Source organism: Larimichthys crocea, chromosome XXIV (genome assembly GCF_000972845.2).
Source record: "Larimichthys crocea isolate SSNF chromosome XXIV, L_crocea_2.0, whole genome shotgun sequence".
Lineage (NCBI taxonomy): Eukaryota > Metazoa > Chordata > Actinopteri > Sciaenidae > Larimichthys > Larimichthys crocea.
The window spans coordinates 3,972,362-3,997,904 of record NC_040034.1 but is presented as its reverse complement, the minus strand read 5'-3'; the positions used below and the strand labels follow the sequence as shown (position 1 = coordinate 3,997,904).

Below are 25,543 nucleotides of genomic sequence, written 5' to 3'. Positions count from 1 at the left end.
AAGTTGAGGTGTTTTAACCTTAGGTGGACACAGTGGCTGCTGGTCATCTGACTTGCAACGTCCATATGTTATTCAGCAACATATCATCCTCTGTGGATATTAAGTATTAGGTTAACAGTCCGAGCAATGGAGAGTGTGGAAAAGGTGACGAAGCGTGCGCAGGCAGTTGGAACGGGTGGAAAAAGTGTCAGGTGTGTGTGTGATAGAAGAGTTTTCAGCTGAATGAAAGGAAAGGTGAGAGCAGCGCATGTGTTTGGTCTAAGACATGAGGCAAAAGACAGGAGGGCAGAGCGGAGGTAGCAGAGATGTAAGTTAGATACATTTTAGAGGTTTCTAGAGGTAAAGTAGAGGGCCAGACTGAGATGGTTTTCAGACATGTCCAGAGGAGAGCATAGTGAAATATTGGTGAAGGATGCTGAGTTTTGAAGCAGGAAGAACCAAACGGAGGTTTATGATGCAGTGAATACGGACATGAGGTAGCTGGGTGTGAGCCGAAGAGGACGCAAGACGACAGGTTAGATGGGGCAGCTGATTCACTGTGGCGACCCTGAAGGGAAAAGCCGAAGGAGAAGAAGAAGACTCACTGTGTGTGGTGGTGTGTGTGTGTGTGTGTGTGTGTGTGGGGGTGTGTGTGTGTGTGTGTTGGGTGTGTGTGTGTGTGCGTGTGTTGTTTCAGGCAACAGGAGCTTGCAAGCAGATCTGCACTCCACGTGGTGGAGGGAATACTCGGCAGCTGATGAAGAAGAACTTACTCTTGCAAAAACCGGAAACACGAGATGGCAGGCAAAGATCCGCAAACAGTGGCTACAGCTCTAGGATATTTGTTTTGAAGACTGGTAATAAGACTTCATAGTCCCCCAACGACAACGCAGACAGCGTTTTGTGTCGCGATCATTGCTTCACATAAAATGAACCTGAAGAGGCTCGTCAGTGGATGCTTTAATGCTGGTACACATAACACAATGTAGTTTCAGGACTTCTTAATTCATAAGCTTATAAACATAAAATACAGTGTTAGAATATAGAACCATGTTCTCCATCCCTGTTTGTCCCCCCTGAAGATAATCATATCAAGTTGATCTTCACATATATATGGAACTTCATTCTCATAATTTTGTCAGAAATCTCCATTCATTCACTTAAAACACAAGTTTTATTCCCTAATTCATTTCTATTAAAGGCTGCAGGTTTGTGTCTTGTATCTATTCACGACTGACTTAGAACATGTTATATTCTAAAAAATATTCCACAAAGAAGCAAAGAAGAAGTCAATTGTCCCGTGTGTACTGACTCCTCCACCTCTCCCTCCAGCTCTCTTACACACATTTGTTGTAAAACATGTTTAGTAGTCATTTAATAAAGTCATGGTCACGATGATATTTGGTTTCTCCTCCTGTCGTTGAAGTAGTCCGATCACGAGTGGCTTCACCCTGTGGGAGACGACCTGAGTGACCATCACTCACACAGAAAAACAAGGCCGACATAAAACCATCTGCAGCCCATCGGGAGCATTACCCAGACCTTCAGGGAGTCGCCTCGCCATCCAAAAACGTTTTAACATGATGAACGCTGTTTTTAACAGAAGCAGCAACTCATTCTTAAAGAAACTCCAAGAAAAGTGCATAATCTTTCCACTGGCACTCAGTCCTGGAACAGACGGACAGTTTCTGCAGCACTCGATCGTATGTTGACGTGAGCTGGACGCGTCACGAATGGATGATGACGATCCAGATGGATTTCTGATGTTTTTTGGTTGGGGTCAGCACATCTGATGTGAATGACGGATAAATTATTAACATGGTGTGCCTGCAAGCTGTAGCTCCATCGGTGGGCTCCATAGTTTTCTTGCGCTGCTACGTCCTGTCCATGACAGAGATTCACAAGTAAAATGCGGCTTTCTCTATCACATGCTCTAAGAATGAAACCTCCGTGTTGAATGCACTGTATTAGATTGGCATAACCAGGACTTCGTAATAAAGACTAGATTAACAGAGCCAAACATAGAGTAAAAAGTAACTTTTTCACTCTGGGAGTAGTGGTGTGATAGTAGAGAGGGGCACAACAGAAAGAACTCAAGGAAAGTAACTCAAGCACGACTTACTACTAGGTACTAATCCTTAGTTTGATAGGAACCACAGCCTGGGAGATGTTGAGGTCCTTAAGGCTGTTTTGGCTGTAACAGTCGTGAAGTGGACGAGAAAACAAAAGTCTCTTCCAGCTGAGTGACTCCAAATTATTAACAATCTAACCTACTGAAACAAGTATAAAGAAGCCAGTCAGCAAGAACAACCTTATTTCAGGGACAACTCAAGCAACCACCAGATCATGTGTCCTCCATCAGAGTCTCATGAGAAAACTCTGAACATCTTCAACAGTGGAGAAGAAACAAAAAGTCTTTCCACCAGTTTCCTGCTCTGAAGGAAACATCTGAAACTCTTCATCGTGGGCAGCGCAGACCAACTCTTTAGAAACACATTTCTCAAGTCAACAACTAAAGAAATGATCCCTGAAAGTATAGTCTTGTTTGTTTGGGATGTTTCTCAGAGTCTTCCTGTCTGGAGACGAGAACTTTAATCATGGTGACCTCCTGAGGATCAGAGTCACTCCTCCTACGATCAGTGACAAATTCACACCTCAATAACCTGCAGCAAAATGCTGCTGTTGTTGGAACTATTCTAGTGAATGAAGAAGAATCAAGTCAGGGTCTGAGCAGACGTCTAATCAGTCACAATAGTGTAAAAACCTGTGTGGGTGTGCAGGACCTGAAAAGAAACCACACCATGTTTTTCACTTGATGTTGACCTCCTGTCAGGAATCTGCACACTGTGACTGACACACATCTCCTTATTCTGTTGTCAACTTCAATCTATGATTTTATTAGTCAGTGAAGTTAAGAGACTACACAGGTTCACTTCCAACAGCTCTGCTCACCTTCAACCTGTGGAGATGTCTGTAATCCAGCTGTGGAAAACTGTTTCAAGCAGGTTTAAATACATGTGTCACATTTAACAAGATGATGAAACCACTCAGATCATGTTTCCTCCATCAGAGTCTCACTGAGAAACTCTGAACAGTCTTCAACAGTGGAGAAGAAACAAGTCTTCCCACCAGTTTCCTGCGTCTGAAGGAAACATCTGAACTCTTCATCGTGGGCAGCGGACCAAACTCTTTAGAACACATTTCTCCTCAACAACACTAAAGAATGTATCCCTGAAAGTATAGTCTTGGTTGTTTGGGATGTTCTCAGAGTCTTCTGTCTGCGACAGAGAGAAACTTTAATCATGTGACCTACTGAGGATCAGAGTCACTCCTCCAAACGATCAGCCTAAATCACAGACATTAAACCCTCATATGTTGTGTCTGACAGGCTACTTTCCTGTGTTTTAATCATGTGGTCTCTACTGAGAAGAAGTTTCTAAAAATCCATCTTACGACTTAAGGACATTTTCCAGGAAAGTTTTTTTTGTGCGTTATGAATATCTGTTTGTGCACTTTCATAAAAGTGAAACAAAATCCAAGTGTGTATAAGTGGCTGTCTAACTGCTCAGTTGTATGACGGGCAAACACGCTCGTTGCAGATCACAGGGTAGAATGTGCATCAGGGAACTGCGAACGAGAAATCTTGCAGGAAATGACAAGCTAAAAAGTGTTTGAATTATCAATGTGTTTCACATAATTAAGATTTGTGGGTGTTCTTATCACTTTTTTCGCATCACAGCTCACTGACAAAAATGTCTTACAGGTAGCACTACCTCTAGGTTCAACACCTTCACTCCCACTCACAAAACCTATCTGCTCACAAAAGTCAATTGTAGGAGGACTATCCAGCTGATCCTCGAGAGCGGTTCACCATGACTGAAGTTCTCGTGTCCACGACAGAGACTGGTGAGACAACCCCAAAACCAGGACTATACTTTCAGGATCAATTTCTTTAGTTGGTTGACTTGAGACAATGTGTTTCTAAAGAGTTTGGGTCTCGCGCCCCCGATGAAGAGTTCAGAATGTTTCCTTCCAGAGCAGGGAATTGGGGAAGACGTTTTTCTTCTCACTGTTGAAGACTGTTCAGAGTTTCCTCAATGCAGACTCTGATGGAGGGAACATGATTGAGTGGTTTCATCTTGTTTAAATGTGAACACTGAGTTGACCTGCTTAGAACCAGTTTTCAACAGCTCGATTTACCAGACATCTCCACAGGTTGAAGGTGAGCAGAGCTGTGCTGGAAGTGAACCTGTAGTCTCTTAACTTCACTGACTAATAAAATCATAAAGATTGAAGTTGAACAACAGAACGAAGAGATGTAGAAATATTCAAGTAAAGTATCTCAAGTTGTGAGACGACCACAGCCTGGGGAGCATGTTGAGTCAGTTAAGGCCTGATTTTTCTGATGTTGTGAAGTGTGAAGCTGCATGACCGGTCAGCCTGAAGTAATGTGCACAGAGGTTAGTTGGTCATCAATCTTGACTCCTAAGTTTCTTATTATTCTCGTGGGAGCAACAGAAGGGGAGTCAATGTTGATGTTGATGTCACGGCTGGGAGAAGCAGCAGTTCAGCTTTTGAATTCATGAAGGTGGTGTTCCTTCATTCATGTGGATACCATCACTTTCTGAAAACACAGAGTTTTATCTGCAGTTTAAATATGTTCATGATCAACTCATCCAGCAGCTTCAGGAGAGACGAAGCATGATGAGGATAACACTGAGCTCCTCTGGCTAATGAGGTTGTTTTGATTCAGCAGTTATGTGCCAGAGGCAGTCGAGGTCATTCGGGTACAGGACGGGGATTTTGTTCCATTTCACTGCGCTGCAACATGTCTGTGATGAAAAGCTGTGGCTTTGTTGAGACTAGTCAAAGTCAACACGCTTCACCATGAAGAAAAAAGCCCAGAGTGATGACACCTAACCAACATCCTGATTTTAATTTCGATTTTAAATTATTAGAAAGGGTCATTTGTAAATGTGAAAGTGTCCCATGTTTACATGTCAGTAGATTGAAGTGGTGCAGAAATCCCCCATTCTGGACCAAAATAGACCCGACTGAAGTAGAATTAAGTAAACTGAAGAATGAGGAATTGTTGATTAGATAACAGCTGAAAAAGATGAACAAAATGAAGTGGAAAGGATTTTCGTTTATTTACACACAACATAGCAATCATCATTTGGATGGTCTTCGTTGTTGACATAAAAGCTCTGACGTTTGTGAGAAAGAATCTGAAGTCCAAACAGACAGAACTTCTAACAAGGTCACAGGAAACGGAAGGATGCAGATGAAGAACCAGACGTAATCCGGATATGCTGGTGTACTGTATTAATGTTGACCTCTGCTCTGAAGTCATAAAGTATTGAGTGACTTCAAATCAACTGAACTTTAACTACAGAAAATAAATCAAAGAAAGTGAGTCAGTTTCTTGACAAGAACAACCTCATTTCATGGAGAACTCAAGCACCACTCAGATCATGTTTCCTCCATCAGAGCCTCATTGAGAAACTCTGAACAGTCTTCAACAGTGGAGAAGAAACAAAGTCTTCCCACCAGTTTCCTGCTCTGAAGGAAACATCTGAACTCTTCATCGTGGGCAGCGAGACCAAACTCTTTAGAAACACATTTCTCAAGTCAACAACTAAAGAAATGATCCCTGAAAGTATAGTCTTGGTGTGTTTGGGATGTTTCTCAGAGTCTAAGACTGTTCAGAGTTTCTCAATGCGACTCTGATGGAGGAAACATGATCTGAGTGGTGTTTCATCTTGTTTAAAAAGAAACATGTTTTGGAAAGTTTTGTCTCAAATGAGAGCATTTATCATGGTGATCTCTAAAGTTCAGAAGGAGACTCCTCCTATGATTAATTCACATCTCAATAATCTGCAGAGAATGTTGTTGTTGGCTCTTTTCCTGGTGAATTGCACATGCAGATGAATGAATGAGGATAAAACTAATATGTTTGTGGTTCTTTTTCTCCACCTGCAGCAAGAAGCACCTGGTTGCTGTTTTGAACTTCAGAGGTCTGCTGAGAGGCCGCGAACACCAGCTGATCCTGCAGAAACTTACACAGCTGAAGAAGGAACTGGGCAGCGCTGCTGGCAACAAGAGCCAAGTTTTATTTGGTGACATGCAGGTCACAGTCAACACGGACTGCTTGTCCAGTCTGCCTTTCTCCTGCCTCAACTTCTGCAGCCCGATAACTAGTGCAACATGATGGACGAGTCGCTGAGTGGAGGAAACATAAGAGGTGGAGTCTAAAGGTTTCCTATTGTAGAAAGTGAGATTGTAATTAATAGGTCCTGTGTAAATATTGGGAAGTACCAAAATCCCTTTAATCGAGCTGCCAGGACTTACCGGGAGGTTGTGATGTCACAACTGTGGTTGGCTCGGCCAGACGTCACTCGGAAAACATTCAGCCAATCAGAAGACAGCCTTGTTAATCTTAACGAGACAAAACGGTTCTTGCTGGACCTCCGGAACAAAATGTGAAGAGTTGTTTTTTTGGTACTTAAAACTACAAATATATCTTCACATGGATATCACAACTTCAAACTTCTGCTGAATTATTTTCATTTATTTCCTTTTATTGTCCGCAAATCCTGTGAAACTCCCCTAAATCCAACAACGGGCCTCATGTAAGAACCACTCGTGGCATCATATATCATATCTGAAATAATAACTTAATGAATGAGAGTTTAAATATCAGTTCAGTTTAGTTTGTTATTAAAACGCAAAGAAATGAAACAGAATAAATTAAAATATTTTGCTGCATCGTAGCTCAAAGAACGAATAACCTGACGTCAAAGTCTGAGTTAGTTGGCCTCACAGCTTCTTGAAGGAAGTCTTGTTCTTCTGGCTTTGAGGCGCTCTGCTTCTGCACCTGCTGACATAAACGTCCTCCAGGGAAAGGAAGCTGCTGGTGGTTATTAAACCACTTGTTGCAGCCACAGCACAGTCAGTGATGGAGGATGTCAGTACGCTCTCCTTCCTGATGGTGCTGCCTGTGTTGGTGGCCCATGTGAGGTTGTTGGAGATGCAGATGCAGGTATTTAACAGCTGCCTCTCCGTCTGAAGTCCACAACTGTCTCCTCGGTCTTTCCCACACGGATGCAGCGATCGTTCGCTCTGCTCTTCCACCTCCTGCCTGTAAACAGATTGTTGTTGATGTGTGATTTTAATTGGCAGATTTAGTTTGTTGGTTTTGGTCTTTTCACAGGAGTTGGTGACAAAAAAACATCTAAAATCACGGCGGCATTATTCTTAAAATGAAGTTTTATTGAATCTCATAATGGATGTTGACTGTATACTGTAGCCCAGCAGATGACAGAACTTACTTCTGTTTTATTAAAAGCAAAAATAAGTTCATTTATGTTTTTACTTACAAGATTTATCAAACACGTTGTATGTAGTGCCTTACGTATGAGAGTGTTTCCAGCATTGTGAGCGATTGCACAGATATTTTCTGGGAATATTTCTCCAGCTCATCTGGATCAAATTTAAAGTTTGAGGGGGTAAGGAGGTTGTGCAACTTTCCATGTGAAAGAATCTGAAGCTTTCGGCAGATGGAAGAAATAAAAGATGTGTTCGCTGTGAAGAGGTTTTTTTTCCTCTGGAATTCAACTCATTTTATTGGACTTTAGTTTGAGTTTAAAGTCTCAGATGAACTAATTCAAACTATAAGACACAGAAACTCTTTGCGTGCCTGAATGTTTTGTGAATGTGTCATGTGCCGCTGGTCGAGGAACTGAACCTTTCAGAATGGGAAATTTGCCAAGTTCCTCTGTGTAATTTGTACGTTTCAATTCTCTAACTGTTAAATCTGTTTTTGTCTTAAATCATTCGTGTATTGAATTGTTTCTCTGTGTGAGCATAGACTTTAATATGTCGTATCTCAGGATGGTTTTTCAGGAATTTAAATGTACAAATGGAGCCAAAATGGGTTATAAAGTCTTTGAAACCTATTTAATCTATTTTTAATAAAACATATGAAACAAATCAGCCTCATGAATCTCTTGTGACTACATCTGAATATGAAGCAACCACATGTTGGGAAACTCTGTGAGGAAATATTAAATAGTCCCTATTTTAGAGGTGTCAAATATAAAATCTCCACACCACATAAAAAAATGTTTCTGTCCATCTCTTGTATAAATTATTAGATAGTACCTTAAATTTCTATTTAACTACACTACTTGAGTAAATTCAATGCCACAGCAGAGACAATAAAACTTTGGAGCTGTTGTATGCAAACATCAAGGATGCATACACCTCAGTGATGCTGCACAGATCACTGCTACACCTGGAGGACAGCGGGAGCGCTGTGAGGGCCATGTTCTTTGACTTCTCCAGTGCTTTAACACCATCCAGCCGTCACTGCTCAGAGTGAAGATGGAGAACGTGGGAGTGGACCAACACCTGGCTGCATGGACAACAGACTTCCCCACAACACCACCCACTGCCACATCCAGAAGTTCTCCAATGACACAGTCGTCGTTGGACGTGTTTCTGAGGGGAGCGAGCTGGAATACAGGACGGTCATCAGAGACTTTGTCAGCTGGAGTGAGCTCAACCTGCTTCAGCTCCAACACCAGCAAGACGAAGGAGATGATCGTCCGGGGGAGAACATCTCACTTGTGAACATCCAGGGATCGGACATAGAGGTGGTGGAGAACTACAGATTCCTGGGTGTTCACCTAAATAATAAACTGGACTGGACTGATAACACACAGGCGCCTCCACCTGCTGAGCAGACGGAGGTCCTTCAGAGTGTGCAGGGCTCTCCTCAGGACTTTCTGTGGTGGCCTTAGCCATCCTTTATGCTGTGTCTGCTGGACAGGGACAGGAGAAGACTCAACAGACTGATCAGTGGAGCCAGCTCTGTCCTGGACTGTCCTCTGGACTCCACAGAGGAAGTGGGGGAGAGAAGGATGGATTATATCAAGGTCGCTTTACATGCAATATTTTTATATCACAGTTACATTAACTTACAATATTATTCATCAGTACTTCAGTACTTGTTTTTGTTTTGCACGTAACTCAGTCCTGATGTTGTGTAATGAACAGCAGAGTGTGCGTGAAGAGGCAATGATCTCATGTTTAGTCACTGGATGATTTTTATATTCGGGTCAGTGGAAGAAGTGCACATAACTTCATAATCCTCCTTAAATGATCTGACATCTAACCCTGACTCCCTTTAGAACTTTATCTTACAAAGAAACTGGTCCTAAAAGTGACACTCACTAAGTTGATGTATTGCTTTCCATAAACACAGTTTATTAACAGTGATGTTCATTAATTCACTGGAAAAATACACCAAAACCAATTTATCTTTGAGCATGAAACACCACTCAGATCATGTTTCCTCCATCAGAGTCTCACTGAGAAACTCTGAACAGTCTTCAACAGTGGAGAAGAAACAAAGTCTTCCCACCAGTTTCCTGCTCTGAAGGAAACATCTGAACTCTTCATCGTGGGCAGCGAGACCAAACTCTTTAGAAACACATTTCTCAAGTCAACAACTAAAGAAATGATCCCTGAAAGTATAGTCTTGGTTTGTTTGGGATGTTTCTCAGAGTCTTCTGTCTGGAGACGAGAACTTTAATCATGGTGACCTCAGATCAGAAAGACACTCCTCATGGATCAATGTTTTTCCATCCTGGACCTCAGGGACCACTGCCCTACATGTTTTAGACATTTCCAGCTCCACCACACCTGATTCAAATGAGTGGCTCGTTATCAGACCACTGCAGAGCTTGATGACGAGCTGATCATTTGAATCAGGTGTGGTGGAGGAGGAAACATCTGAAACATGCAGGGCAGTGGTCCCTGAGGTCCAGGATGGAAAAACACTGTGATAGATGCATAAACTTTTTGATCCACTGCTACAATGTGTGAACTGTCATTTCCCAACCGAAGTCCATACTGATGTAATTTTGAAGTTACACCCTTTAACAAACAGGCTGATATCTCAGGTTAGTAAGTGCATCACACACTGAGGGAGTAAAAGATATGAGTTCATTTGAAACACAAATCATCCAATAACCAAACATGTCATCATTGCCTTGTTACTGAAAAACTCCATTTTATATTTGTCATATCTACAACTAAATAAATAAGCATTGAAAGTGTAACACAGCTTTTAAATGACAATAAACTGAACTTCCCTGCAGTAACACAGAAAACCATCTGGACCTGACAGCAGCAGATAATAAACAGCTAATTTCCTATAAAGACTCTTTTTTGAAAGATACATGCAAATATTCCCTCTCTGTGTACCTGTGGTTGATGTGGTTTCAGCTCCACGCTCATGTGACGTCTCTGAATGTCATCACCCAAGTTTGAGCAGCAACACTTCAGATGCTTTCACTTTTCATTGGTGTCATGTTATCGAGTGCTAATGCAGTGGTTGCATGTCAAACTGACAGAGACGTTGCTTGTGTCATTCTGGAGAGAAAAACACTGACAAAAGATCCTTTCACTGCAAATTTAAAAATAAAAGCCTCCCTGTGTGTGAGAGTGCTGGTGTCATCCTTCACACATTAGACACTGGAAAAGATGCATTTAAAAGCTCTACAACACTTTCAGTGCTCATTTCTTTAGTTTTACGTATGACAAACATAATATCTTATTCCAGGAATTGTGTGAGTTTGGACAACAGCAGAATATCTTCCTGAATAATCTCACATCTAACTCTCACTCCCTCAAGGAGTGTGTCTCTGTCCGTAAATGTTGAGATCTGAGTTTGTTTGTTACTGTAAAGTAACTTTAAAATTACATCCAACGGTGTGGACTTCAGTGAAATTCAGCAGTTCACCCATTGTAGCTGTAGATCATATAAAAAAGATCTTGCATTGTTTATTTTTCCATTAAATGTTCAAAAACCTTTTTGAGTTCATCTTAATGAGCTTGTAGCTCGGAGTCTTTCTGATCCTCAGGAGGTCACCATGATTAAAGTTCTCATGTCCAGACAGAAGACTCTGAGAAACATCCCAAACAAACCAAGACTATACTTTCAGGGATCATTTCTTTAGTTGTTGACTTGAGAAATGTGTTTCTAAAGAGTTTGGTCTCGCTGCCCACGATGAAGAGTTCAGATGTTTCCTTCAGAGCAGGAAACTGGTGGGAAGACTTTGTTTCTTCTCCACTGTTGAAGACTGTTCAGAGTTTCTCAATGAGACTCTGATGGAGGAAACATGATCTGAGTGGTGTTTCATGCTCAAAGATAAATTGGGTTTGGTGTGTTTTTCAAGTGAATTAATGAACATCACTGTTAATAAACTGTGTTTACAGACAGTGATACATCAACTTAGTGATTATCACTTGAGGACCAGTTTCTTTGTAAGACAAAGTCCTTCAAGGAATCAGAGTTAAGATATCAGTCTGTTTGTTAAAGGATGTAACTTCAAGTTTGGGAAATGATCAGCTCGTCATCAAGCTCTGCAGTGGTCTGATAACGAGCCACTCATTTGAATCAGGTGTGGTGGAGCAGGAAACATCTGAAACATGCAGGGCAGTGGTCCACGAGGACCAGGACTGAAAAACATTGATCTATGAGGAGTGTCTTTCTGATCTGAGGTCACCATGATTAAAGTTCTCGTCTCCAGACAGAAGACTCTGAGAAACATCCCAAACAAATCAAGACTATACTTTCAGGGATCATTTCTTTAGTTGTTGACTTGAGAAATGTGTTTCTAAAGAGTTTGGTCTCGCTGCCCACGATGAAGAGTTCGGATGTTTCCTTCAGAGCAGGAAACTGGTGGGAAGACTTTGTTTCTTCTCCACTGTTGAAGACTGTTCAGAGTTTCTCAATGAGACTCTGATGGAGGAAACATGATCTGAGTGGTTTCATCATCTTGTTTAAATGTGAACACATGTATTTAAACCTGCTTAGAAACAGTTTTCACAGCTGATTTACAGACATCTCCACAGGTTGAAGGTGAGCAGAGCTGTGCTGGAAGTGAACCTGTAGTCTCTTAACTTCACTGACTAATAAAATCATAAAGATTGAAGTTGAACAACAGAATGAAGGAGATGTGGATCAGTCACAGTGTGCAGATGTCCTGACAGGAGGTCAACATCAAGTGAAAAAACATGTGTTGTTTTTTCAGGTCCTGCACACCCACACAGGTGTTTACAACTATTGTGACTGATTAGACGTCTGCTCAGGACCCTGAGATTTGATTCTTCAATTCACTAGAATACGTTCCAACAACAGCAGCATTTTCTGCAGGTTATTGAGGTGTTGAATTTGTCACTGATCGTAGGAGGAGTGACTCTGATCCTCAGGAGGTCACCATGATTAAAGTTGTCGTCTCCAGACAGAAGACTCTGAGAAACATCCCAAACAAACCAAGACTATACTTTCAGGGATCATTTCTTTAGTTGTTGACTTGAGAAATGTGTTTCTAAAGAGTTTGGTCTCGCTGCCCACGATGAAGAGTTCAGATGTTTCCTTCAGAGCAGGAAACTGGTGGGAAGACTTTGTTTCTTCTCCACTGTTGAAGACTGTTCAGAGTTTTTCAATGAGACTCTGATGGAGGAAACATGATCTGAGTGGTTTCTATATGTTTGTCTAAAATCTGTGTTTACTTTTTCTTGATGTAACACTTCAGGGATGCTCTCAGGTTTAGATTAGTTTCTAAAGTTGTTTTAAATACATGTGTTCACATTTAAACAAGATGATGAGATTACTCAGAGTCTGGACACGAGAACTCATGGTGACCTCCTGAGGATCAGAGTCACTCCTCCTACGATCACAGCACTCTCATGTTGGCTTCATCGAGGTTGCACACTGAACATGGTAAACATTAGACACCTGTCACCTGACGGGATAAAAGGAAAAATAATAACTCAAATGCAATTCCATGACAACTGACCAGACTCCATCTGCTGATGAAAATCATGTGATTGAACCAAAAGTTCCAGAATTGCTAATTCATTTGATTTTCCATCTCTGAATCAAACTCCTCACTTTGTCTGTTATGAGTCACATTCATACAGTGGAAACAAATCACTGACTGAGATGTTAAAGGGTTTTTTCTGTGACACCCACACATGAAGAAACACACTTAACACTCTGGTTAATTGTGTGTTTACAAGTGGTGGCAGTGGTGGTGGCTATTTGAAGCGGCTCTGCAAGTCATAGGGTGACAGACGGAGAGCTGCAGTTGTAATTTAGAGGCAGCCGATACACATCTGTAACAGTGAATCCAATACGGAAACAGTTTCATGATGTTTTTGTTACATTTTATTTAAACATTCCTCTGGCATGTTGGCCGTCTCCTTCCAACTCCCAGCTTATTTTAAAACAGTTTTTTGTACCAGGCTGCAAACATGTTTATTTCTGCTGTTTTTAACATGGAGACTTATGGAGACTGACTCACTTCTGCAACCGGCCTCATGCAGCCACTCGAGGACTGGCGGTTTTTGGCACCTCCTGTGTTGGCTTCACTTCAGATGGATCCAGGATTCAGTCTGCACAGGTTAGGCAGCTTTATGAAGCAGTGTGAGTGTTCAATGAGCAGTCACAGCGAGGCTGTCAGGTCTGAGACCAGCACCAGCACCTGTGCTCACGCCCAGTTTATCTGGCAATGTCGTGTTCGTTTTTTTGAGAAAGGACATTAAAGGAAGAGTTCCACTTCTTTTATTTAAGGAAGAATAAGTAAATTACACAGCTGTGGGTCTGATCTGCTTCACTCCAAAGCTTGGAGCACAGTCTTCTTGGTTATTCATCCTTTCTGGTTGGTACCTGAGTCACTTCTCTCATTTGGACCTTGTTTTCTCTGTAAATAATTCCTTTAAGACCATACATATATTGTATTATCACAGTGTAAACACAAAATCGGATCACTTCCCAGGCTTGAGGTACTACTCAGAGTTTGACTGAGCTAACCAGGCAAAATATATAGTCACATACAGACATACAAGTTGTATGTTCTCATCTCATTCTTGGACTTTAGACCGAAACTGTTGAAGTATTACTTGAAGTCACAGATATTGATTGAATGGCATTGTCTCTTCTAATAGATCAGATAATCGTTTGGTCATTTTGTGCAGCAGAGTCTGACTTTCTGTGCCGATCTCAGTAATTATTGTCAGACTTTAAGTGAAGTAAGCTGCTTGTACCGCAGTACGGGAAGTGCTGGAAACAATCCTGCTTATTTATAAAGGTGTGTGAGACCCCGTTATCTAACTTAATTAAAAAGAGAAGTGGAGCCCAGGGCCATTTTTATTTAAGGAAGTGAAAGCTGTTCCTAAATTAAATTGTAGTACCTGAAGTGTGAAGTATACTCAGCTCTGTCAGGTGCTGTGAGGGGTAAAGCTTTGCATGGATCTGTGTATTCTGACTGGACTTTGTGTGCTTGGAAGTTCTATAGAGGCATTTATACTTTAAATGTATTTACCCTCTAAAAAAAGGATGAATGATATTACAGCATTTCTGACTCGCTCTGAGAAACCTCTTAAATAACACCTCATCTGCAGCGTGAAAGACTTTTTGAAAGTCCTTTTTGAAACCACCCATGCGTTGATTCTCACATCACAAATTCACAGAGGAAATGTGTTGAGGTGCAGCACGTCTGTGCATGGAGGCAAAGCGGACTGTCTAAGGTCACGCTTTAACCGACATCCTGACATCAAATGTCTCTTCTGCATCTCTTTCTCACTACAGCACTTCACCTTCAGCAGAGACGGATGAAGTCTACTCACCTGTGAGTCGTTCTGCCTTCAGGAGCGATGTTATCGAGGTTATCGAGCTGTTTAAACTGCACATCCCGCAGAGCAGAAGGTAAGAAAAACCGTTTATAGCACAGGTTATTACATTTATCAACATGGTTTATGGATAACAGATTATAACAGATGTTAGAAATGATCATAAAAGATAATAAACATGACTAACTCAAGCAGAAAGAGTCTACAAACATATTCATGTTAAGAGAATCGTATGTGTAAAAGAAATCTATATGAAAAGTGACATTATTTCAGGTACAGTGTAGGACAAATATAACTTCCATTCATAACAATACACAAACACAGTGCAAAGTTGTACATTATACCAGACACACGAGATAATTTCATGTAACATTTATCACATTTTACAAATGTCTGTTTATTTACACAGTGTCCACTTTATTAGGTACCCCTGCACAGTTTAATGCACAGTTTAAAGTCCACTGTTATAACGTTCAGTGTTTGACGCGATCATAGAGGTGTACATTAAATCCTGTGTGTTAGCACTGAGGTCCTAGTCAGAGATGGTATTAAAATGAATCATGCTGCTGTTGGTAGCTGAGACTGAACTAATTATATTGATGCATCACTATTCAAAGACTTTTCTCTCCATTAGCTGCAACAAAAAAATGTATTGTATTGAGCTTCATGATAAACTGAGCAGACTTCTCAGACGATTCATGACCTAACCTGACCTTCCTTCCTAAATTATGGTTCCATTTAGACTAGAAGAGGCCATAAAGGAGGATATGTTTTAGGATGTGGCTACCTCATTACTTCCTCCGATGAACGACACCTGGCTCTCTTGGGGCAATCCAGACTTTCTGTCTGTTGTTCCCCGTTGGTGGAACGTCCTACCAGTTCCTACAGATCAGGGGCGTCCCTCTTTACCTTCACAGACCTCCTGAAGACCTCCAGCTCTTCAGAGAGGACCTCCTCTACAACACTACCAACACCTGGACATGACACATCTGTCCTCTACAGCTGGACATGACACATCTGTCCCCTTCCACAACTGTCCCCGTCACACTGTTTCACTTTGGATAAAAGCGTCAGCTAAATGACTAAATGTAGATGTTTGTGTATCATGGACAGAATAATGGACAATAATATTAATTACTATATAATATGTCCCATCACATATAAATCTAAATGCAGTGCATCAGAAGTTATTATTTCCTGTAACCAATCTAGACAGCGGGGTTGTGAGTGTTCTCTGTGTAGTTACAGTTTCAGTGCAGAAATGACATGGTTCATGTTTGGAAAAGATTGTGCAGTCATAATTAACAGAAATCAAGCAGACAGTTGGCAATAAAAGGAAACGAAACAGGTCACACACAAGTTATTATTCACCACGAGAGGTACGTAATTAAATGAACAGAGCCGTGTTTCAGGAAGCGGGATTGGTGAAAACGTGTGTTAACCATGGGATGTAGAGAAGATCTGGGTTTTCCAACCCACAAAGACAGGTGACTTAATGCTGGGTCGGTTACGGTTACACCTCTGAGTGAAGCTGAAAACGTGCAACCTGTGTTATACATTTAGTTCTGCACTCACATTAACCCCTAATGTTGACAAAATGTTCAAACCCAGGAAAACATGAACAAACATGACTGAACGTAACATGAATAAAACTTTAAAATCCTCGTCTGGGAACAATATTCTGCCCGAGTGACGTCAGGTTTTCAGTAGCAATCGTGAAACTCCCATGACCCTCCATCACTCCATCATCATCAAACTACATCTTTTGTTGTTGTTTTCATGTGTAGCAGCAGAAAATGACATCTTGTACATTTCAAGGCTCTAAAACCGGACAGGATGTCTTTAAAGCTGAAGACAGACGCCAGGCTGAAGTTTCTGTTGTTGGACTAGTAAGTGATATTAGAGTGATGGTTTCTTTGGATGACTTGTGAACAGAGACCAAAACTGTTTTTTGTACCAGGCTGTAAACATGTTTATTTCTGCTGTGAAGTTGGACATTTGGACATGGGGACTTATGGAGACTGACTCACTTCTGGAGCCAGCCTCAAGTGGACGTTAGAGGAACTGTTTCACGGTGACGTCACGGACACTGAGTCCATGTTTAACCTGTGGGTCGTATGATCACACATGAAGCTGCATTGATTAGTCATTGACTGACTGAAAGTGGTCGATCTTATCTTTGGATAAGTTTGTGTTTGTGATGTTACAGACCAAATGAAATCAGCAGATTAATTAATAATGAAACTGAACGTCAGCTCTACACATCATAACAAAATGACTGAATGGATAAAAAGTTCATTTTTCTCTGCATGAATTTGATCATTAGTTTTGAGGTTTACAATCCTGAATTTAGTTTTTTTTTTACCTGTTGGTGGCGCTATAGGAAAAATAAGTCTCCCCTAAATTCATTAGAGGATCCTGAAGGTCCATGTACAAACTTTCATAACAATCCATGCAATCTTATTTCACTCTTAACCAAAGACAAGTGACCCACATTGCAACAAGTGTGCCTGGAAAAAAAGCCCAGCATGTGTGTCTTCCTGTGTGTGTGTGTGTGTGGCTTCCTGTGTGTGTGTGTGTGTGTGTGTGTGTGAGTGTGTGTGTGTGTGTGTGTGTGTGTGTGTGAGGACTTTCCACTGCTCTGGGCGACCATCATCATCAGATAGGAGGAGTCTGCTCTTTAAAACAGATTGACTCGCAGCAGCTGCATTAAGCAGAGGCTGAGCAGGGTGAGTAACAGCTGCTGGAGACTTTCAGACAAAGAAACTGGATCAGCTTTAACTTAAAGAAAGGTCCTAAACAAGTTACTATACGTTACAGTTACTGTATGAATGTGACACAGTATTCTTTATTTACTGCATGTGTTGTTTTTATTATTTTTTCCTTTTTTAAATGGCATTTTTATCAACTCAGACATAACTATAAAACACACAGTGATGATGATGATGATGTGGCAGTATTCTTTCTTTCTTTATTTATTTATTTATTTATTCATGTTTGTGCTCAAAAAACTAGAATTGTTTAATTATTTTGAAAATCTCACAGGAAGCCTCACAGCAGTTTAAACTTTTAACATTTTAAAGAATTAGATAAATAAAACATAAAAACTAAAAACGCATGTGCAGATTTAATGTGTGCATGCTTCTTGTGTCTCCGCAGTTCTGTCGGCGTCTCTCTCGAACTGTTGGACTTCCTTCTCTGACTCTGTAGCGATGCGGGTCCGGTCCGGATCGGCTGAGTCCATAGGCTTCATGCAGAACTTACGCGGCGGAGCTGCCGGGGGGAGACGCTTCAGACTGCCCAACTTCTTCAGAGGCAACGGGGGTCAGCCTGCTGCGAGCACCAGCCCCGAGACCGATGGACACGTCCCGGTCCTGGAAGAGGAGCCACAGGAAGGTCGGTTAACTAATATTATTATATAACTAATATTATTATATAACTAATATATTAGATCAGAGACATGCAGCTGTCAGATAATATGAAATAAATTATGTTGAGCTTTCAGTTCTCTGTGCAGAAGAAGAAACGACTTTAGGAACCGAGACATGAGCACATTATCTAATGTTTGTTTCAGTCACAGTCACTTATAGTGTTAACTAAAGTTAGTGTAGAAAATAAGATTAATACAGAGTATTATGATAGAGATGAAAGGGAATTAATGAAGGAGTTTTATGTGTTTTACATTTACAAGAAATAATTCTTTAAACTGGAGAAGGACTGAACTTCCTCAGTGATTCATCTGTTTATTTTCTTCATTGTTTGGTCTTTAAGGTGTCAGAATATTTAAAGATATTCAATGAAGTTATTACTGTAATCACCTCTGAGCGTGTTACACAGAGGTAAACATGTTAACTACCATCAGTAATCAAATGCAGCCTGACTGCAGCGAGAGTCACAGAGGAATAATAAAGCTAAAATGGCTGCAGGATGTTTTATTATAAATACATCTCCAAACATGGCCTGCTCTCTGCTTTCTCCCTCAGTGATCCTCACGTTTGAGGAACATCTTGAGGCCCTCCACTTCTCTGAGGCCAGCAGGCTGCTGATCGAGAGAGAAGAGGCACAGAATGAGTCTGAGCCACGTAATGAGAAAGAAGTAAACAAGCTGGCTGCGGACTACAAAACCCTGGAAGCTCTCGTGCTGCAGACTCTGAGTCAGTCTCTCACTGGCGAGATAAACATCGAGGGTCTGACGTCCGCCGTGAAGGCCATCAGCCAGGAGATGGAGCAGGACCAGCTGTGGAGACAAAGGGACAGGAGACCACCAGCATGGAGACTCACCAGCTGGAAGAAGCGCCACGACTCTGCGCTTCGACGCTTGGTGGAGGAGCGCATGGACAACCCCTCCATGCCAGTTGCTGAAAATGGGAGGAGGTCGTCCATCCAGACGGACGTCACCAGCATGGGCAGGCAGCTGAAGGACGACCTGCTGTGGGTGGTGGAGGTGGTGAATCGCTGCTACCCTCCCAAAATGGACATTTGTCATTTATACGCCAAGTTGTACCACGAAAACTTCAGCGCCAGACTCAAAAAGATCGCAGAGTTCGTTCTGAGTGACAGTGACTGCATGATCCTCCTGCGCTGGGTCAACGAGTTTTATCCAGAGTAAGTTCTGACTTCAGTTTGTGTGTGAAGTCATCAGAACCTCACAGTCTGTTCTCTTCCACTCTTGTCCTGGTAGTAGCAGGATCTAAACATGATCAAGATTTCTCGACAACTATCTTTATGATTGGAGACACTGTGGTTTGACTTCTAGGATATTTTCTTTAAAGTCTGTCCTTCATGATTGACGCACCACTGTCACCCTCCCTGATTCATGGGAAAAAGCTTGAAGGTGTGGAGAGCTCTACACCCACAACACAATACAAATGAAATGCAGCAGAGCGCTGCGGTCTCACACCTTTCATTCAACAAGTTGCTGCCTGAAAAAACAAGTGGAAGCCATGTCCGGATCTATGATCCTGCTTTAACCCTTCCAAGACTAGTATTAAATATGATTGGTGCATTCTCTGATGCCAGTCATGACCGTGACTGTTCAAATATCTCATGGTGGTAACAAAAGATCTTCTCTCTGTGTCAGACTCCTTCGGAAGCCAGAGCTGGCCGGTGAGATCGACACTGAGCTGCTGGGAAAGCTGCTTCCTAAAGAGTTACTGGAACCTCTGGAGGAGCAGTACCTGAGCAAACAGAAGGTAAGCTGAGCTGCTGCTCAAACCTTTACTCAGATTTTATTCACTTTCATGCATGGTTTTGATATTTTTGCATGTGCATGGTCTAAAACACTTTAGTCCCATATTTTGTCATGTGTCTGATCTAAAGCATCAGCATTAGGTCACATCTTATTTTGCAAGTAAGAATCAGCTCAATAATCAACATGTTTTAACAGTTATTGTGTCAATAACTTTATAGTTACTAATGCAGCTTTAGAGTTTCAGTTTTGTGCACATAAAATATGGATGTGTGTGATGTTTCGCGTGACGGGAGTGTGTCGTCGTGTGTTCAGGATGAGCTGACGACGTACATCGGCCGCGTCCTGGAGGAAGCGAAGGAAAGATGGGATAAAGGAGAGATGCCGAAAAAAGAGGACGGCTGCTTCGTCGGCACCGTGGCCTACGACGTCATTCAGGTACGAAATCAACGTGATGACGGTGTGACAGGTGTGGCATGTAGTGATGAAGCTGGAGCTGCACTCGGCCTGTGCAGAGCTTTATAGTGAGTTTCAGCTCATTGGTTAGTCGGCGGATCACAACTTTACTCATTCGGTTCACGCTCAGTGCTCTCATAGTGTGTTAGAGACCAGCTGATGAACATAGAGCCAGATATTTTCCTCAGGAGTTGGTGGAGACCAAAACCAGAGCTAAAAGTGTTCACACATGAAATGTTCTTTTTTCTAATATCTGATAAATTAATATTTAACGGACTTTTATCAAACAGGAGGAGTTCTAATAGTTTCCTGCCTCTTTCAGCCAAAGTCCAACCAGAGAGGAAACAAACTGTCCAAACTTAAATGATTATCCAGGAAGGAATATGCACTTTGAATTATTTATAAAATGTCATTCAAGGTCACATGTTGGAAACCTGCAGAGTCAGAGCTGTCAGGGAAACATACAGTGCTCTCCGCAGGAAACGTTCTCTCAGCGTTCTGCAGGATTTGAAGTGCCGTCATTAATCTGCATCCTCCGTCTGTCTTCAGCTCATCAACGGCATGGTGACTTCAGCTGAGAAAGTTGTTGGAGATCGGCGCAAGGCGCAGAGCATAACGTGCCAGCTGAAAGATTTAATAGAGAGGTAACGACGCTGATGACTTTTTATGATGAGGCATTCTGACGCTGTGGAAGTCACTCACACTTTTCATCCGACGCCTGCAGGTTCAGGACCTTCCACAACGACATCATCAAACAGAACAAACCCAACAGCAAGCCGTTCGTCAAGGCCAACCTCGGCTGCATCGAGCAGTTCAGGTACGATCTGTGACATTTGAACATCGTGGTGTGATGAGATGAGGACAGCTTTAAACCTTGTGTGCTAACGTGACCTCTGTGTTCTGTCTGCAGTGACGTCCTCCAAAAGAAGAGTCATCTGTTCCCGAATGATGTGCGGGAAAACTGTTTGCTTATTCTGCCCGACATGAAACAAACGGCCCACGCGTATCTATTAAAACCGATCCACGAGGCCCTCAAGGTGAGTTTATCAATGGAAACATTAAATTAAACTGCTAACAAGTATTCAGAGTGTATCAAAGCCTGCTTCTGTGTCACACAGCTCCATCCCACACACAGATATCACTAGAGCAGCAAATGTGGATTAATCCACCGCTGAAAATAGTCCCCAACAGATTACTATTCCCTCCAGTGAGCAGCTGTTTAAAGGAATGATAAATATATATTTGTGAGCTGATTTTAAACGTACTTCTTCAATCGGAGCCAGCGGGCTTAATGTTGAACACAGACAGAGTAGGGAAGGTGTTTTTGCTGAACTTAAAGAAGTTTTTCACAATAAAAGCACAAAATATCAAAGAGGCAGTACAGTAACAAACAGAAAAGGTTATATTGTAGATACACTCTATTGCAAACTCTGTGCCACTGTGGATGAACGTGTTGTGAAGCTGTTTAACGCGTCATGTTTGTACCTCCCGCAGCCACATTACCGTAAGGTGGGAACCAGCGACTGGCTGAATAAATCCGCGTTCAAGAAGCTGCTGGACGGCGTCAAAGACGAGCTTCAGGATCTTCACGGCTCGATTGAATCCTGTCACCAGGTAGACTGAAGACAGCCTGAAAGACATTTAAAATGTGACCTGTATGCCGTGTGTTAGGCGTTTCAAAAGTCTGAAACACATAACTGAACACATATTTCTGATTGTTTTGATCGCAGAAGCTGACCGACCAGCTGTACGAGGAGGTGACGGTAGAATATGTGAAGAGGCTGCTGAGAGGAGACGTCAAACTGAAGGACAAGGAGCAGCAGCTGAAGGCCTACAACACCATGAGAGACAACGCAGAGAGTTTGCACAGCTTATTCACCAGCATGGTGAGAATAAAACTTATAATTCAATGATTCAACATCTGAAACTCCAAGAAAAAATGTGTCACTGACTGACTGCAGAGTGTGATCGAGGGGAAGTCCAGCGTAAAAACTCCACTAAAGATTAAAGTGATGTAACTTTCTCGTTTCCACAGGGATCAACGCAGGAGTGGCTGAAGGAAATCCTGACCACGATTGCAGAAGTGTTGAAACTCCAAGACCTCCCCGCCATACAGATGCAAGTAGTCTCACTGGGATCTGCTTACCCTGACCTCAGGTAAACTTTCTGCACTTTGGATGAACTCCTTTAACTGAAATATAAACAGCGTATTTCACTTAGTCTCTCTGCAACCAGATGAATAAGATCAGTGAGTGGTTCATGTGACTTCAGGGTGAGCATGAAACAGACGGAGCCTCAGGAAGTGAAAATAAGTATGTTCAGATGTTTCCTGGTTGGGGGATGATATTACGAGCTAAAAGTAGACGTGCTGTGACTCTGTGTGTCAGTCAGAGAGCGGTGACACTAACACTGGATCCAAGGCCGCTCTGACTTTGTTTGTTTCACGAAGCAGCTTCTAAATCTGAGTCTGACTGAAATTTAAGCTGCAAACTAGAAACACAAAGAAGTTTCATTCAGTTTGTGTCTGATGGTTTGAGCAGTGGTTAGCACCCAGCCCGGCTGAGCGTGGCTCGTCTGATCCTGCAGTAAACTGAAAGGAAACAGAGATCAGAGTAAACAGGAACCATCTTGTCTGTTTCGAGTCTTTAATTAACGCCATGGTGAACCCAGGCTCTAAACCTGAAGACACAGGAGTTGTGCTTTTACAGGGAGTCTGACTTTGATTAAAATCAGTCAAAAGTTAAATCCAGATATACAGCTGCAAACACACCACAGCACTATGTCCAGTTTTAGTTCATGAAACGCAGCTGTGACAATTTACCCAATATACCGCTCTTGTTAGGGAAGTCTGAATCACCGTCCGTCTTTCACTTCCACTTTTTTCAGCGGTTCTGTTCAGCTGTTTTTAACGTTAAATTGTTCGGATTAAAATGTTGATTTTCTCTGTCCTTTGGCTCACAGTGACAGACACGTTTCGGCTCTGCTCAAACTCAAGACCAACCTCTCCAAAGCCGACAGGAAAAAAGTCAAAGAGACTCTGACGGACGCTTTGAAGGAACCCAGCTGCGTCGCCACTCGACCGTTTTTCTCCGCGGTTCAACTTCGATGAGGCGTACACGTTGAGTTCTCCTCGTTTCAGTCACTTTAACGTCGGCTGAAGGTTCGGTTGTAGTGTGAGAGTATGATGAGCAGACTGTCTCTGTCTCAGTGTGTGAGGATGTTACCATGGCTGGAAAGAATATTGTCCGTCTGTCTGTAAAAAAGTGTTTTATACTGTAAGAATGTAAATATTAAAGCTCACATTGTTGCTGGTAAACACGGTGCTTTGGACTGCTATGAAATCTGGTCAGATGTGAATGAGTGAATGAGAACCAGGTAGTGAATATATTTTTTTATATTAAATCAGTGTTACAGTCATTTTCATACGTGCAATAAATAAATAATAACTTAAATTTATAGTTTTACACGTTTGTTTCACATCTGATGTATGTTGTTGTTTTTGAGTATGTAATAAATGTAAGTTAAGTTTATCAATACATTTGTGTGGTTTGATGTTTCATGTTGTACATTTACATCAGCAACAAGCTCACCTGTGAGGTTTTATTAAGCTACAAGCTACCAGCTGTTTGCCAACCAGTGATGCGCGGGTCCATGTTTGATCGACCTGCACCGACCGACATTTTAAAGTAACCCGCCCGAACTCGGACTGCAGCAAATAATTGTGAAATATTGTACCCAACCCGCTTCCTGACCCGCATTTTAAAAAGTAGTCTATACTCTTGATTAACTTCGTAGCGTCATCGGGCTACATAAAACTGGCATTACTGAGTTATTATATTCATTTAAAAGTAGCCTATTAAAATGCGAATAAAGTCTGTGTATTTCACAGAAACTTTTCTCTACTATATAAATTACAAAACTTTACTTGGCATCTTTCAAACGACCCGACCGACCACGACCCGAATATCATTAAAAATATTGTTTGGTGACTCGTGACCCGCTCAATTTGGATCAACCGGCGCCTCACTGATGCCAAACAATGACATAACTTTAAGCCTTAATATAATGTGAACAGGTGAGTTGTATATAAATTCACCCTCAGTACAGTTGTCATGAACGGGGAAATTAGCTACAGAGACCAAAACTGTTTTTTGTACCAGGCTGTAAACATGTTTATTTCTGCTGTGAAGTTGGACATTTGGACATGGGGACTTATGGAGACTGACTCACTTCTGGAGCCAGCCTCAGGTGGACGTTAGAGGAACTGCAGTTTCTGGGATTTCTGCTTGGTGTCATCAATGACGATCCTTTACCAAGTAAGTGTGTTAGCATTTCTTAATTAGCACTAATTATAACATACATACACAATGTCGACCTCATGGTGACGCTGAAGATCAAGGGACCACCAAATCAAACAGGCTTTATCCTCTGGCGACCACGAATGTCTGTACAAACTTTTCTGTCAATCCATCCAATGATTGTTGAGAGGATACGTGAAATAGTTGACCTGCTGATGGCGCCACAGATGGAGTCCACCAAAGAGGTTACAATTCATCCTCAGGGGAATATGAATGTGTGCGTCTGGACATTGTGTTCCTTTGCTCGTGTTTTTGAGGAATTCTTCCACAGTCAGGGGTCAGGCCTTGCAGTGGTATCGATTCTGCATAAATGCCTCCACGGGGGAGTTTTAAAACCACTGATCCGCCTGTTCAAAGCGTGTTCAGCATCACAAGCAGCCAAATCGCCTTCGAACAATGTCAGGAAATCATTGTCTCTCTGTGTGGGAATAAGGGACTGTACCCACTGTGCTGAGGTGTTTCCAGCTTATTATTTCTGGGTATTAACTCCAGTCGTTTACAGCAGGGAAGGATGTGAGTGTTCCGTGGAACTGAGTCTGTGTTTGTATCCCGTGAAAGAAAGGAAGACGAGGGGCAGAGTTAAAACAACTCGAAGGAAGCTAAACTCATTAAAGCCATTGGCGGTAAATAGTATCAGGGATAATCAGGCCAAGCAGTGACTGGAAGGCAGTTGTTGGAAAGGCTCAGTGCTTTCCTGCTGGGGGCCCCTGGACTCAGACGCTGGTGTTGACCAGGACCGTTGCCAGAATACTAGAAGACTGTTGAACAAACCATTTTGTTTTATTATGAGCTCTGAAAGAAAAGAAAGAAATGTGTCCAGTGTCGTTGTTATTGTCCTCACGGGGCAGCCAATGGA

General features: G+C 42.0%; 2 protein-coding genes, 7 non-coding genes and 1 pseudogene across 12 annotated transcripts in view; 6 read left to right on the top strand and 4 right to left on the bottom strand.

Moving 5' to 3' along the window:
• exoc3l4 (exocyst complex component 3-like 4) overlaps positions 1-7,955 on the top strand; it is a 27,505-nt gene extending 19,550 nt beyond the window's left edge. For both annotated transcript variants that reach the window (XM_019277834.2, XM_027275279.1), the window contains one exon: positions 5,962-7,955. In XM_019277834.2, the coding sequence (XP_019133379.2) occupies positions 5,962-6,190 (229 nt within the window). In that variant the 3' untranslated portion in view covers positions 6,191-7,955. The remainder of the gene's footprint in view (positions 1-5,961) is intronic.
• On the bottom strand, positions 2,315-2,522 carry LOC113744641 (small nucleolar RNA U3). Its single transcript, XR_003461700.1, has one exon. It is a non-coding gene; the product is annotated as a small nucleolar RNA U3 (small nucleolar RNA).
• Positions 3,022-3,226, bottom strand: LOC113744642 (uncharacterized; annotated as a pseudogene).
• On the top strand, positions 3,905-4,112 carry LOC113744643 (small nucleolar RNA U3). Its single transcript, XR_003461701.1, has one exon. It is a non-coding gene; the product is annotated as a small nucleolar RNA U3 (small nucleolar RNA).
• Positions 5,442-5,648, bottom strand: LOC113744639 (small nucleolar RNA U3). Its single transcript, XR_003461698.1, has one exon. It is a non-coding gene; the product is annotated as a small nucleolar RNA U3 (small nucleolar RNA).
• A 1,363-nt stretch (positions 7,956-9,318) lies between the features above and the next one.
• Positions 9,319-9,525, bottom strand: LOC113744654 (small nucleolar RNA U3). Its single transcript, XR_003461711.1, has one exon. It is a non-coding gene; the product is annotated as a small nucleolar RNA U3 (small nucleolar RNA).
• A 1,450-nt stretch (positions 9,526-10,975) lies between these two features.
• LOC113744652 (small nucleolar RNA U3) lies at positions 10,976-11,182 on the top strand. Its single transcript, XR_003461709.1, has one exon. It is a non-coding gene; the product is annotated as a small nucleolar RNA U3 (small nucleolar RNA).
• A 430-nt stretch (positions 11,183-11,612) lies between these two features.
• Positions 11,613-11,819, top strand: LOC113744637 (small nucleolar RNA U3). The gene has a single exon (XR_003461696.1). It is a non-coding gene; the product is annotated as a small nucleolar RNA U3 (small nucleolar RNA).
• A 507-nt stretch (positions 11,820-12,326) lies between these two features.
• Positions 12,327-12,533, top strand: LOC113744638 (small nucleolar RNA U3). Its single transcript, XR_003461697.1, has one exon. It is a non-coding gene; the product is annotated as a small nucleolar RNA U3 (small nucleolar RNA).
• Positions 12,534-14,634: 2,101 nt separating this feature from the next.
• tnfaip2b (tumor necrosis factor, alpha-induced protein 2b) lies at positions 14,635-23,863 on the top strand. Of its 3 annotated transcripts, none has more exons than XM_019278019.2 (12): positions 14,635-14,761; positions 17,845-18,081; positions 18,669-19,290; positions 19,766-19,877; positions 20,189-20,311; positions 20,879-20,973; positions 21,054-21,146; positions 21,240-21,366; positions 21,824-21,943; positions 22,060-22,215; positions 22,365-22,486; positions 23,291-23,863. In XM_019278019.2, exons 1-12 carry the CDS (start codon positions 14,710-14,712, stop codon positions 23,436-23,438), a joined length of 2,007 nt encoding a protein of 668 aa, XP_019133564.2. In that variant the 5' UTR covers positions 14,635-14,709; the 3' UTR covers positions 23,439-23,863. The 3 variants fall into 3 exon arrangements, with proteins under 3 accessions (XP_019133564.2, XP_019133565.2, XP_027130959.1); XM_019278020.2 differs by lacking the exon at positions 14,635-14,761 and adding an exon at positions 17,318-17,414; XM_027275158.1 differs by lacking the exon at positions 14,635-14,761 and adding an exon at positions 17,398-17,477.
• The last annotated feature ends 1,680 nt before the right edge of the window (positions 23,864-25,543 follow it).

What these genes read in the sequence shown, in the direction of transcription:
- tnfaip2b (XM_019278019.2), top strand. Translation starts at nt 14,710, where the DNA reads ATGTTATCGAGGTTATCGAGCTGTTTAAACTGCACATCCCGCAGAGCA. An exon ending in GGAAGAGGAGCCACAGGAAG is followed by an intron (nt 18,082 to 18,668) that starts GTCGGTTAACTA and finishes TTTCTCCCTCAG; the next exon opens with TGATCCTCACGTTTGAGGAA. An exon ending in ACAGCTTATTCACCAGCATG is followed by an intron (nt 22,216 to 22,364) that starts GTGAGAATAAAA and finishes TCGTTTCCACAG; the next exon opens with GGATCAACGCAGGAGTGGCT.